Source organism: Parus major, chromosome 7, assembly GCF_001522545.3.
Source record: "Parus major isolate Abel chromosome 7, Parus_major1.1, whole genome shotgun sequence".
Taxonomy (NCBI): domain Eukaryota; kingdom Metazoa; phylum Chordata; class Aves; order Passeriformes; family Paridae; genus Parus; species Parus major.
Genome location: NC_031776.1, coordinates 29,986,639 through 30,001,532, shown reverse-complemented (window position 1 = coordinate 30,001,532; position 14,894 = coordinate 29,986,639). Strand labels below are relative to the sequence as shown.

Below are 14,894 nucleotides of genomic sequence, written 5' to 3'. Positions count from 1 at the left end.
CAGCTGATATTTTTCTGTGCCAGATGAAACTGTCCAGATGAAATTTCCAGTGCTGGAAAGCCCTTGTGAGTCAATCTAGGTGACATTCACTGCTCTTCTACTGACAGGCTTGTTACCCTAATAAAGAAAGAAATTAGGTTTGTTCGACATGATAAACTCTTGACAAATTAATGGTGGCTATTAGTCATCATCTAGTTTTTGTCTAGGGTGCTTGCAAAGTTCATTTGCTTGGGTTTTTTTGTGTCTCTTGACTGGTGGAGAAGTCAACAGGGTGATGTGTGATAGTGGAAGTTGGAAACACTCAGTTCTCCCTATTCTGTGGCTGCCTAGTGTGTAGTTCCTCAGTCCCATGTCTTCTTCCCATCCCTTTTTAAACAGTTCCCAGCACAAGCTGAAATCTTAGATCTCTGTCACTGCTATTAATTATGTTCACTATGTAGTCAGAATTGACCTTTCTTGTGAGTTTTGATGCAAAATATATTAAAAATGATCAAAAGCTCCTCTTACTATGTGCTGACAGCTTTCCTTCTATCTGGCAGCCTCTTGAGACCCAGGCTGACTAAGAGTGCTGGGGCTCTCTCTCCTGCCAGCCATACATTCCCATCCCAGTGCTCCATCTCCTGCATGGAGACACTCCTGTGTTCTCCATCCTCCTGATTGCTGGGGCATGAAACCAACCCGAATTAACAAGCAGCCCAAGCCTAGGTGTTCCACCTGCTTGGGTTTGAGGTTCTTTTCCCTTACAAAAGCTCATGTTCACTATGCCTTGAGTCAGTGTCTGTCTTCACAGTTCAGCCATTTACTTCTTGATGGTTAGAATGAAATTTGAGATGGTCTGCTTTATTCATCCTTACACAGAGCACCCCTTGAAGCTTCCTGATGATATGGCTTTGGGACACAGGGTAAACTGGGTCCCTATGGTCTTCCCTGATGTTCTCCTTTTTCCTAGTTCCACATCAAGGCCTCCTGTGCTAAGTTCAGCTGAAACGGTCCTTGGAACCCCTTTCACAGCCTCGGGCTTCCCAAGAGGAGCGTCTTAGTGCAAACCAGGGTTGTGATGCCCCACGCCGAGCTTCCCAGGCCGTGGCTGGCAACATTCGTTCCGGTACAGCCGGGGAGATGCGCCTTTGGCCGCTCGCTGCTGAAGCGCCGTGGCGGGGCTGGACAGCGGCGGGACAGCTCCTGCCCTGCCCGGCAAGTCCGGAGCCGTGCGGCAGCAGAAGCGCTACAGCCGCCGACCAGCGTGGCTGGGCTCCCTTCACCCTTTCCTTCCCTTTAGCCCCTCTGGTGGTTTCTGCGGCCGGCGGCGGGGCAGCAGCGGCGGGGGCCGGTCCCCGCGGGGCGGTCGCGGGGCGGTCTCGGCGGCGCGGCCCCGCCGCAGCCGGCAGCGACGCCCCCGTGGCGGGGGCGCGGATGGTCTCTCCCGGGCCGGCGGGAGCGGCTGTGACACCTGCTGGCGGCGGCGGGCCGGCCCACGGCGGGCGGAGCAGGGGGAGCGGGGCGGGCGGGCAGAGCGTGCCCGCTCGGGGCGCTCCGCGGCCGCGCCCGGCGCTGATGCGCGGCCGCCCCCCGGCTCGGGGCACGGCGGGGCCGAGCGCCCCCTGAGCACCGGCGCGCCGGGGCACTGCGGTAGCGGCGCTGCCGCGGCGGCGGCTCCGCGCCCCCCGCCCGTCCTCCTCTTTCTCCTCCTCCTCCTCCTCCTCCGCCGCGCCACTTCCAGGGGAGGCTGGTGTCATGCGGCTGGCGCCGAGGGAGGGGTGCCCGGGGCCGCAGCAGCAGTGAGAGGCGCCGCGCCGAGCCCCTGCGATGACAGCCATGAAGGAGCAGCCGGCGCACCCGGGCGGCAGGGGGAACCCGCCGCCGCCGCAGCCCGACCAGGTGCGAGCCGCGGCGGGAGGCGCCGAGGGGCCGGGGATGGACGGGGCGGGGGGCGGCCGCCGTCCCGGAGAAGTTGTGCGGAGCTGGAGAAAAGTGTGCGGGAGGGGAACGGGGGATACGGACGCCCTCGGGGCGGTTCGGCCGGGAGGAAGAGGGAGCCCCGCGGAGCTGTCTCGGGGATGCGCTGGGGCCGCCCGGAGGGGACCAGCCTCGTCCGGATCCGCATGGGAGCTGGGATGTCGGCCAGCCCCGGGTCCCGCAGTAGTTTGCGCTCCGCTTCCCCGCGAGTTGCGCCGGGGGAGCCGCACGGGCCGGGGGATGCTGCCCGGCCGCGGGGAGCGGCGGTGGCACCGCGGGAGCGGCCGGGGTTTGCCGGCGGTGCGGGGCGCTCCTCATCGCCGCCCGCTCCGCTCGGGGCGGGCAGGGAGCGGCCCCGGAGGCCGGGGAGGTTTCCCGGGGGGGATTTTGGCAGCGGCCGGGCGGCAGTCACGTCCCTTGGCCCGACGGTGCCGCCCCGTGGGCTGGCGGGGCTGAGCCTGGCGGGGTGCTGATGCCTCTCGGTAGAGGTGATTCTCGGCACCGGCTCGCTTCGAGTCTCGGGCGGCGTCCGCATACGGGAGATGGTACCGGGGAGCAGCCGAACTTGGATGTCATGCTCACAAAATCGAAGTTTTTCATCAGCAGATCGCTGCGCCTGATGCTCCCGGGCGCCATCGGGAGGGATGGGGCTGTCCCCCGGGCACCCTCCGGCAGCCGGGGCGGGGCGGGGGTCGTGCCGGAGCCGGAGCCTCGCACCTGCCCTCGGCACCCGGCGGGAGAGGCTCCCCGGCAGCGCTCAGCTCTCCCTCTCCCCCAAGCACCTTAAAATATGCGAACTCCAACGGAGGATTTTTCAGTTTGTTTTTTTTTTTTTTTTTGCAAATAGTCCGTGCGCGCCGCTTTTGGTGTGGAACTCCGGCACTCTGAACGGGCTCGCAGGACGTGGGGAGCTGCATTTCACGTTTTCATTCTCTCCTATATCCATCCACGGAGCTTAATTTTCCTTCGATACACTCGCATTGGGTGAAAAACGCCAGCAGTGGAAGCTGCTGGGCTCAGATGTGCTTTAGCAAGCCAGAGGCTGAGTACCCAGTCCTGCAAGCACACCCAGGCTGCACGTTCAGCTCCGAGGACTCTGTCCAGTATCACTGAACCCATTCATTTAAATAAATTTAAAGATCTATGCTCTCCGCTGAAAAATGCACATTTTCGTGTAATGCTGGTAAAATAATACATTTGATCCTTCTTGAATAAATTAATTGCATAAGTTACATGATCTGAAATAGATGGGTAACTTCAACCAGTGCTTAAATTCCGTGCAAATAGTAGAATTTATGGAAAGTGAAGATCATTTTAAATAGGCTCAGAGGTTCACAGAGCTCATAAATTTCAAGGACATTGTTTTGCTTTAAAGGGGTACTGCTATTAGATGTAATAAAAAGTACTTGAACTTAACCAATCTCTATTTCTTTATATTCAATTCAGAAGTGTTGAATTGGCAATTGTTGTTGGAGGTGGAGGTCTTTTCAAAGGAGGATTAATATTATATGAACAAAATTACCAGTTTGACTGCTTTTTTAGGTTGTAATGAGGAACAGCAGTAAGATATCAATTTAAAGCACACTTAAATATTAAGGTTTATCCTAAATATGGAAATATTATTGCCTGAGTGTTCTGGAGTTCTCAGCTTCTCTCCGTGGTGGATGTGGCAGCCACTGGTTTGTCTGTGGGCCTGGCTGAGTGTGAAGGTGTGAAGTCCTATATATTTGGATTGGGTTTTTCAGAGCAAGTTTACTTATCTTGGTTAAAATAATACTGAATCAGCTTTGGTTGCCTGTTGTCTTGGGTGACAGGGACATCATGCACTTTCTAACAGCATGGCATGTGAAATGTTGCTTTTAGTGGATAGCAAGTCTTTCTGTGGGTCTGAATGTCCCTCATAAGGATGGGGGCCTGAGTCCTGCCGTGAGCTCTGTGCAGAATGAGGTCAGGATCGTGGATGTCCACCCATGTAGGATCTGTGGGACATGCTCACCCTGGGCAGGGCTGGACCAGAGGCTGGGTCTGACTTCGGTTTGTGCTGGAAACCATTCTCAGTGCAGCAGTGTGATGTGCCTGTGATCCTAACAAAAGAATATTATAGTTTCAAAGCTTTTTTGTTGGCTTTTCGTGGTTGCAGTTGTGGAGTTGATGCTGTGGTGAGCACGGGGGGAAGAAGATCAGGAGTTCATATGTTCATTCTGCTTTTCCACACCCCACAGCACTCATGGGCTTGCTCATATGGAAAATGCATCCTTCTCAGGGCCTTCAATAAATCCATCTCTGTCTTGTACTCATGTTTCACACTGCATGTTGCTGGTGAGCTTGTGTGAACTTGTAGTGTCACTGTCTTTGACACTTGGAGCTTATTGACCTCTTTATAACAAGGTGTCTGCTCTGAGAAGGGTTTCCTGAGGCAGCAGGGCAGTGAATCTTTTCTGGTAGACAAGTAGAAAAAGGTTCTAGAAAGAAAAAGGAATTGTACCAAGATCTTCTAAGTGTCAGTCTCTTTCCTGATTCCAAAGTCTGGTTTTACAGATTCCTCTGAGAGCAGTCATACCAAAGGTGAAGTATTTCTGGTACATTTATAGGTAAATTTGTGACCTAAGATAGGATTTCAAATTACAGCAGGCTAATGCTGGGATTCTCCACTTTAAATAAAAGCTTGGATTGACTGACTGAAGCATCCACAGCCATCACCTTATAAATAATTGGACACAACTTCATATCCAACACGTCCTCTGGTAGTACTTTTAAACCAAGGCTCCCCTGGGACAAGGCATCCAATAACAACTCCCATTAACAGTGCTATTGATGTTTTGGCATTCAGTTTGATAAATCAGCCAGATTTATTCTCACCTCACTGCTAAATGATGAGTCATATTTATTGCAAAAATTACAGTTTTATGTTCAGGTGATATATCTGTAGAAGGGAAAATAGCTGTAAATTACCTGTATTTCTGGAATGCTCTATCCAAGTGCTCAGACTTCTGTCACTTGAGTGCTGTGTCAGGAGTTAATGTGGCTCTTTCAGTTCCCCTTAGAAGACAAAAATGAGTGTTTTTCATCTTGTAGCTCTTAAGAATTGTCCTGGGGTCTTGGACAATGATGTTTAGTGATCATTTTTAGAAGGCACAACCATTTGGTAGTCAGTGGACACAACATATTTGAAAAATATAATGTACCTGAATGACTTGCTGGCTGATGAATGTTGCTGCCTTTGCAGATGAAAAACTAAGATAATTCCTCTAGGTATTACCTTTGTGAGGCTTCAGTCTGTTTACAAAAAACCAGATGATCTACACCACCTGGTGCTACTTGCTGTTCTTTGTGTGTGCAAAGACAGACCTTTGAAATTTATAATCATTTTCTCCTGAGCCTCTTTTACTCTCCCAACCTGATGCCTTTTTAAAATTGATTTTAAAACAGAAAAAAAAGGTGGTGAGTGTTGTTTTTTTTTGTTTGATGGGGCTTTTTGTGTGTGTGTGAGGTTTTTTTTGGCTTTTTTGTTTTGTTTTGTTTTTCCTCTATAATTTCAGAATCTACTACATTATTCTTCTTAAAGCAGGCAAGGTCAAATCAGACATTGTATTGTACTAAATTGGGACATTATTTGGTAAGCATTTAAATTACATGTTTAGTGAAAAAAACAAGGACGAGTGGCTAATGTTGCTTGACTGTTGATTTCAGGAGTGGACTTTTTCTGTCTCATGACCAGTTTCTGTGGTCACCAGACAGGTGGCACATTCTAAAAGTACATCTGAACAAAATACATCTGCATTTTATTTTTTGCAGTGACTAAAGCCAAAATAATTTCTGTTTTTATGTCTTTCTTCATTGCTTTGCTCCTTTTTCCCCAAAGCAGACTCTGATCTTGTAGTGGGAGAAGCATTGATGGATAGCTGTGTCTGTCCAGAGCAATATTCACCTTAATGAGCTTTTATCAAGGTGAAAGGGCTCTCCTTTGCCCCACTCAGGTCAGTTTGAGCTTGATGGGTCAGGCAGAAACTTTTAATCACATACACACAACAGTTCCAGTACTTGAAAGATTTAGTCAGGTGGTCAAGTCCATGTCCCCCACTCCAGTTTGTGTTCAGAGCTGGCTTCAGGCTGAAATAAGAAATCCAGTTCTAGTACATAATCCAAAGTGACTTTGCATTTTTCCTGCTTACCAGCCTAGGGGAACTTTTACCTTGCTTTGTTGTGGTGCTCTACCCAACTTACTGGTTTCAACAAGGTTCAGCACAATGTCACAGTCAATAAGAAAAGCCAATAGTAGTGGTGAAATAAGGTTATATTATTATGCCCAGAATATTTCATAAAGAGCTATCATTTGGATCTTAACTTAAACTTTAAAATTCTTTTTCTTACGCTATCTAGAGGCCACGCTGTGCCTGTGCTGAATCCAGCAAGGGGGATTACAGGCTTGCAGTATCTTTTGACTGTGGGACCAGCTGCCCAAGAAGCTTATAGGAAAATGTATTACCTGTGGTGGTTTGTAATATTGTTCAGGATTCAGATTCTCGAGGAAGGCACAGGATGTGTCATCTTTCAAATAGTACATGTGGCCTTTATTCATTTTCTCTGTGCCTGGTGGCTGTTTCGATGTAGTTCAGCCGTGTACCTGATGGTGGTGATTGGCACAAAAAGCTTAAAGCTTGTCTTCCATCTTCACTGCAGCTCCTGTCTTCTGCTCTGAGCTCTCTGGGGCAGGGGCAGGCTCGTTTTTGGTGAGATGCTCCTGATATTAATTGAGGAGCATCGCTGCCTGTGCCATCTGGTACCTGCTCTGGTGGCCAGTCTGGGGGAGCTTGAGCCACACTCGTTTTTCAGTGTCTGCAGAGCACATGAGGGTGTTTCTCTGCACCTCTCAAATTCAGAAGTGATGAGTGTCCAGTGAGTGCCAGAAAATCACTTTTCTAATGCAGAAAACTTCAAGACCCTTCCAGTCCTTTATCCAGCCTCTGCCCTGGGGCACAATCACAAAGAGGTCTCTGCTGCTGGACACAGGGCAGGGTGATTGTGCTGGTGTTCTCTTGCTCTTGGTGCCCTCCCTTCATGGTTCTGATGCCTTTTTGCAGCGTGCCTTGCTTGCAGAACAGCGTGTGGGAACTTGGGCAGCATCACACAGCACCTGACTCTCCAGCATGTAGAGCCCTCTGCTTGCAGGTGGATTAAAGGGATTACTTAATGCAGTGAATCAAAAACTCTGAAGCAGGGCAATCGTTTTGGCTCTTTTGTGTTTGAAAGAATTGCAGGCAGCTGTAGGGTTACATTGTAGCCTCAGATATTTGAACATACACATTGTATTAGCTATTTTTAAAAACCCTGTCTGTGTTTTTTTCCAGCATCTTCCAATTGAAAGTATTGCTTCAGGCAAGCTATTTTGATAATTAACAAGAGGGAGGAACTCTTTAAGCAAACAGAGATGCTGTTTATGTTATTCTCATATTTGAAAGCCATCCTTTTAGCACTTTTTAATAACTTGGAGGCATTTGGAGATCACATGCATGTGTTAGTGACACACAAATGTGACCACAGACTCTTCCCATGGTGGCAGTAAACAATGCAGTAAGTGATCCCTAGAGGGGTATCATTGTTGTTGTTATTGTGTTTCGTTTTTATATTTTAACTAATAAGAGTTTTGAAATTTGTCTGACCTGTGGAAGGACTTGTGGGTGCACAAATTTGCATTTCACATATCTGACTTTCTTTAACATTGCACAGGTAGTCCCACCTGCTGCCACACCTGCCTGTGTCCTGCCAGCAGGTACCTGTGACTTGTTGACACTGCCTTTGGGAGTCTTACAGGACCTGTGTCATATTTCAAGTCGGTGCATTAGTTACAAAATCTCAGATGTCTCAAACTCTGTCCCTTTGCACTTTAATCATGCACTTCTTTTATGCTTCACTCAGCTGCATCGAATGACGTTCATGAATATATGATAGTAAAAGAACAATGCTGGTGGTGACTGATGATGATAAATTACTGTATTTATCCATTAGGAAGGACATTGGATGACCTACAGATCTGAGGCAGAAGCTAAAAGACCTTTTTTAATCTTTCTTAACACTGCTGGCAATAGCCACATAACTTATTATGTGTTATTTATGTAGAGAATCTGTAAATAGTTTTGACCGATTCTAAGATAAAATAGATCAGAAAAAACCCCTCTGGCATTTGGAGGATATTGCCTAAGAAAAATCAATTAGGGAGTATCAAACAATGCAATAATTTAAGGAAAGTAAGGATTCTTTAAAAGCTTTTGGGTGCATATTTTAGATTGCCTGGGGCAATATTTGCAATTTGCAATTCCCTTGGGGAGGAAAGAAAAGCATTTTGTAGCTTTCCAAAAAAACAAACCGGGCCAATATTGAAGTTTTGTTTTTGAGAATATGGAGGGAATTCCAAATTCCAAGGGGAAAACTGTTAAACTTGCTTGAAGTGCTAGACAAGTGCAAGAAAGTAAATCAAACACTGCCAGTGCGACTGATCATTCATCCCCTGTGTTTGCTCTCTCTGCCCCTGGCGGTGCAGAGACTGCTGACCTCCTTTCCCCTTCTCCATCCTAAGGCTTCAGAGCCTGCTTAGATCAAAGCATTCAAGGTTTATTGGAGGAGTCTTTCAGAACAAGGGTTTGAGCACAAGTCCACCTAATTATGAGTGATGGTGTGCTACAGTTTTGAGTCTTATGGAAGAGGTGTTTCTATCAGTGGTCTAATATGAATTCTAAATAAACGAGTAATTGCTCTAAAGGTTGGGTGGCCTGAGTCAGTGCAGTTCAAGAAGAGTCCCTTGACCTGCAGTACATTGCAGTTGGGTAAGCCCATTACAGCATTTTAGCTTGGATTTAAAACTTGGATCAGTGAGCAATCCTGACTGACCCTGGTGGATTCTGTCTTGCACCCCAGAGCAGTTTCAGACTGTGAGCTGGATTCCCTGAGGATGAAATGAAAGAAGCTGATGTGCTCCAGGAGCACCCGTGGGGTGCACCAGCTCTCAGTGGGTGTTGGGTCACCAACAGCCTGGAGCTGGTCCATGTAACCCCCAGAAATACAGAAGTGTGCAAATCAGGTCCTTAACAGGTGTGGCTTCTCTGTCCAGTTCTGCTGCTCTCTCTTTGCTACACAGATTTAACAAACATAGAAGGTGATGAATGCATGCATATATTTAAAAGCAGCTGTATGATTTTGGTTTTTTTTTTTTTTTTTCACTTGGCTTGGGCCTGATACAACTACATTGCATGACTTTGTTTTTTTTTTTTCATTTCAACACTGGATCAGTTTCTTACATGTTCGTAGGTATTTGTTTGCTATTTTTCAAACATACCAGTGTTTATTGCCTCCCTAGTCGAGACAGAAATATACTGACATGAATGAGTGAGTTTGAGGTGGAGGAGAGGTCTAAGTTTCACTTAAGAGGACCACTCAGAATCTGAAATAGACAGCAGGAAACAAAAATAGTGTAAGTCTTGCTGGAAGTTTATGATCTTCTGTAACTGAGATGTTTTTCCTAGCTCTGCATGGGTGGATGTATCTGAGAGTTCCTCTAACTTGAAAGAGAATGGACATTATGAAATTGGAGGTTAAAAGCCCTTGTTCTGTTCTTGCCTGATTGCAAAATTTCTGTGATTTAGGTGGGTCCTTGAAGGCTGCAATTTCAGAAATAATGTCAGTGTTTGAGGTGTGTTGTTGTTTTGGGAATTTGAAATGTCAGGGTTGCCTGTGATGGACCTCCAGTGGCCATTTAGGGAAAGCTGGCTGCCTTTTTGAAATGTTACTGAGCAGTGCCATGGGGAGGGAGCTGACGTGTGGTGGTGTTTGTAAGAGTGGTTTGTGGGCAGCACGAGTCTGACCCACTGTTATTTGTGTGCTTCTGTGAGGAAAACCCTCAGATTTAGGGGTATCCTCACAATCCAGGGGAGCTGCAGGAATGTTGGTGGTAATGGTGGTAGTCTAAGGGTCTGGATTTCTGCCCTTCAGGCAGGAGCCTGAGGTGATAGGAGATAGAGTGGTCACAGTGGCTGTCACTTAGGGTACATCTCCTGCTACCAAAGTGTTTCACGTCCCTGTGTCTGTGTTTGCTGTGCCAGTGGAGAGTCCCAGGTGTCTGGGAGAGATAACACGTGCTGCTCCTGCTCAGGGCTTATGGCACTTGGTTATTACTCACCCTCAAGACCATCTATGCAGCCTGGAAATTCCAGCTGGAAGATTTTCTATTTATTTCAATACAGATTGCGTCTGTGAATGGAGTCTCGCTTTAGAAAATTTGTGTAGTCCCGAAAATAAAAGGCTGTATTAGAAAATCAGTTTAATCTGATTTTCTTCTACTATCCATACTCCATCCATTATTCTGGGAAAATGGTAAATAGAGAGCATACTTAGGAATGTTGGGTATGATCCAGCAGAGCTTTCAATGATTATCTCTGAAGTGGTTCATAGTGCTAAAGGCAGCATTTCATCTGCATAATTCTATGATTTTGAGTAGAATTAGTATTACCTGTTTATCTAACCCCAGCAGATTTGGGCTGTAAATTCCTCCTCTGTTCTTGCTGCCAGCACAATCCTGTGTGACTCAGCTGAGCAGGATGGACTCTTAACCACACACCTATTTTTCTGTGATCTGTGGATGCTGAGGACGCAGCACTGAGTGTTGCTTTCATACACTGTGAGTCTTTCCATCATTTCTAGGAACTTTAACTTGCACTGGTAATAAGGACGAGAGGAGCAGCACACCAAAATTTCCAGCAAATTGCAAAAGACCTGATAAAACCAGGGTTTTTTTTTTTCTGCCTGTGTTGTGCTTAGTGTGCTGAAGTGGAGTATGGAGTAATGAGCCATAGTCACATTTACATGGAAACCACTTCCCTTAATGAGGGGAAAGGCGTTATCTATTTCACTGTAGTGGATTTCCATTAAAAGCAGGACTTCAGCACATCCACCATCTAAAATGTGGGCTGGGACAAGCTTGGTGGAAACAAGGCACATAAATAGGAGGGATGGGATGGATGAGATGGAGATCTCTGGCTGTGACCAGTTCAGGGAGAAAACAGACACAGTGCAAGAAATCCCTTCCAGGTGCTGCTTTGTGTTTCAATCGAGTGCCTGATCTTGCACAAATCATAATGAGAAACAATAGGTACATAAAATGAAAAGGAAAAAGGAAAGGGAAATAAGGAGCATATTTTTCAAGGCAGGCAGCTGAACCCCTGGAATAGAAATGCTGAGGTAAGTTTTGAACTCCGCGCCTTTGGGTGTCTTTAAATGAAAAATGGTTTCCAGAAAGATGCCCAAGAAAAAATTTTTGGCCCTTGGAAAAAGGTGGTATCCCTGGAAAATGTAATGGGTTGCAGTCTGCAGGAGATGGAGTGGATGGGGATGCCCTGGTGAATTACTGGTAGTTTTATTGTTGTTGGTAGTCAATGCAAATGAACTCCTATGAGATAAAAATACCAAACCTTTATTGCAATAATCTTTTTTTTTTCCCATTTCTGCTGCTTGACAATGATAGAAAGTTCCTCCTTTCCTTTTTATGTGCTACTGTAAATCTTTGTTATAATAGGAAAGGAACAATAGGTTATCTTATATCTGAGCTAAAGAGAACTTTTCCCAAAGAGCTGCAGACTGAAGTATGGAATTCTACCAATTTCCACACAGCATGTGGCAACACTTAATATATATTTACTTTGGGATCAGAAAGTTGCAGCTGTGACTGTGGAAAGGACTTCAGAGGTTACACTTTGGCTGGATGTGGTCAGCATTCATCCATGATCTGGCATTAACTCTCATGTCAGGACCTTGATCTGGCTGTAAGTACTATGCAAATTTTTTTTCTTTTTTGTTTTTTCTTTCTTTATTCCTCCTTAAGAGAGCAAGAATTTCAGTTATACAGCATCTTACTTGCTATAAAATTTTTGAGGAAAGGACTTATTTTTTTTTCCTTTTTATTTTGCATAGACTATTGCAGTGAAAGCAACTTGATGTGTGTCTTCCTTGCAGTGTGGTGGTTCAGTTAAAGCAGGCACAAAACCACACCAGCACTTGTTTGGTGGCTTTAGCAGGTCCATGTTGGGCTGTGCACATGCAATAATGTCCACCCAGCTCTAGTGGAGCAATTCCATTTGTTTGGTGGATCACTTGTTCTGTAATTCAGGGAGGGGTTTTCCTCCCAACAAGTTTTGTTTTACAGCTGGCATGTTGAGATTTACTCCTGAGACACTGCACATGGTAGGCAGACAAAGTCTATATTCAACAGTATTTGTAGAAGCAACGTTTTGTCACTGAAAATGAGTTAACTGGTTCTACAAAGGCCCTTGGATTTAGCTGACGGGTTACTGGGAGGCTTTTGCCCTTAAGGAGTTTCTTGAGGTTCTTGATATGGAAAAAGCTGTGCTTTGAGATTAAATTATTCAGGTGTTTTTCAAAGTAATTAAGGCTTCTAGCATTTAATGTTTTATGTATGCAGGTTAAAAATGAAGGTTGATTAAATCACAACAAAGGGAAGTTTATTCACAAACGACAGACCGCAATGTCTCTTTTGTGACTGGTGGAATGCTGTTGAGCCCACTTCATTACATTGAATATTGAACCATTATATTAGTGCCATTTTTTCTAAGTGATGGTATTGTTAAAAAGCAGGCAGTAGAATTTGATGCAGTACAGCCCTGGCTGTGCTAAGTAGTGCAGAATACTTTTTTTTTTCTGTCAAGTATCTGATTTATAGACAATTTTTCAGCTTGTGTTTTTGGAATGGCCAGGTGAGCTATACAAAACTCAGCAAGACCAGGAGGCAGGCCAAAGTAATGATTTTCTTGTTGGAAAGTAATAGACATGCCAGTATAGCATGTAATAACAGCAGGTTTTACAGAGTGCTGCAGAACAGTAGGAGTGTGAAACACATACGTTACATAAATTATCTGTGCATACATTTCTGCAGAGTTCTGGACTACAGTAACTCATTCATACGTTCTTTTTATTTTTATTTTTTTTTCCCTTCTTTTTTCCAGTCACTGAGAGTTTCAATGCATTAACTCCTTCAGCCTTTGAAAAACCTTACCTGTCTTATCTCCTCTGGATTGAGTACCTTATCCTTTGGATATATTGATATATATTGATATATATACTTGCTTTTCAGGAATCAGAGAATGGTCTTTGAAATCTAACAGCAAATCAGACCTCACTGTTCCAGTGCTGTCTCTCATTATCCTCTTTCCTATCAGGAAAAGGAAAACAAAGAAACACCTAAGACACAAATCTAGAATATTCCCCACGTGTCGGTGTGAGACAGCTCATCTGTGCAAGTATTTATTAAATATTCTAAGTCTGCTTTTTTAAGGGCTACTTCCATAGTAACCCTGAGGTTTTGTACTCTTCTGATAGTGTTCCTTGCTCATGGTGAAGATCTGGAGGCACATTTTGTCCATAATATTTTTTTTTGGTCCATAACTTTTGGATATTTTATGTGAGCACACAGAAAGGCACATTGTCCTGCATGTCTTGTGTTTCCATTCCTGTACCCATCTGCCCACACCATGGATTGTAACAGCTCCTCCCTCTGCCTATGATCCCTCCAGTTTCTCTCTTTCACAGCATCCAGGGAGGTCTGGAGCCTCTCCTAATAATTTCTGTAAAAAATAAAGAAACCAAAGTTGCTCAAAATTATCTGTGCAAATCTTAGAGTAAGCAATGTAGGTAAGAAGAACCCTGGTTGCTGAAGAGAGAGACATTTCAAGAGTGTAAATCCTTTAAATCCTTGGGCATTTGAAGCAAATCCATGAAAACTAGTGAGCTCTGTGAAATATCATAAGGGACCCTTCATCAGTTTCCACTGGTCCTGGGGAAAGCATAATCATAGGTGTTTCTTAATCAGCAGTGATGGAAACATCCAGGTGATATTAACAGACTTTTTCCACACAGAAAAAGATTCTCCCTTTGTTTTTGCCCTACCTTGCATAAAGCTGTTTTTGGTTTTTTATATTAATCAGGCTTTTTTAAAATTTTAGTCCCATCAGAGAAAAGGAATGTTCCTACAGAGATAATATTTGTATGTTATGAAACTATTTTCAGTATTAAGTCTCCTGAAAGTTGACCTGGATGAACCAGTGACATTGCAATGCCCTTTCTGTTTTGGGGGTTGTTTTTATTTTTGTTTTGTTTTGTTTTGGTTGGTTTTCTCTATTTCATTGTTATTCCTGTCTCTGTGGCTCTTTTTGCTATAAGAAAAATTCCTTACCCATTATCATACGAGCCCTTCATGCACTTTACGGATTTAGTTTTTAGTAATACTTACGAAAAATAAGTCTACTTTCTGATCATGGGACAGTCTTCTGAGACTTGGAGGTGTCTGTGCCTTACCTTGAAGTGTTTGAAAACAGCTCTCAGTTATCAAGATTTAACATCATTTGGGAAAAATCAGAAGTTAGTTGGCTTTTAAGATATTGCCCAAAGGCAATGCATTCAGCATGCAGCCTTCTCTGATGGTGGTGAAGCACGAAATTTGAGAGTCCCCAGAAATTCACCTCAAGCATAAAACTTCTAAGTAAAAACAGGCTTTGGAGGGTGCCAAGAGGTTAATCTGGGTGAGGGTGAGTTGTTTTCACTAAGAAAAGCGTGTTCCTTTATGGACATCTGAGCCAGGTCTCAGACAGATTCAGGCCCACAGCTCTGAATCTGTCAGTCACTGAAATATCCCATATTTTTTAGTGCACAGGTTGTGGGACCTTTCATTATTTCTCTTCAAAGCAGCTACTGGTTTTTTGAGGGCTCAATTCTTCAGCTGCATGGCACCAAAGACTTGTTTCTGTGGTTTTGTACTTCAGCAGTTCAATTCTAAACGTTTGTGAAAGTTTTATTTATATTGTGACCGAGCTTCAATCGCCATCCAAGACTGAATTGCAATTGGAACACAGAGGGAAACAACAGCATTTTTCTGAAGTCTA

General features: G+C 45.0%; 1 protein-coding gene across 3 annotated transcripts in view; it reads left to right on the top strand.

Moving 5' to 3' along the window:
• Positions 1-14,894, top strand: part of DPP10 (dipeptidyl peptidase like 10) — a 433,150-nt gene that overhangs the window by 188,972 nt on the left and 229,284 nt on the right. Inside the window, exon 1 of one of the 3 annotated variants that reach the window (XM_015635407.3) lies at positions 1,651-1,878. The exons of 1 other annotated variant lie outside the window; for it this stretch is intronic. In XM_015635407.3, coding sequence (XP_015490893.1) covers positions 1,807-1,878 — 72 coding nt within the window. In that variant the 5' untranslated portion in view covers positions 1,651-1,806. Of the gene's footprint in view, positions 1-1,650; positions 1,879-14,894 lie in introns of those variants that run through there. One more of the 3 variants, XM_015635405.3, reaches the window with a different exon arrangement.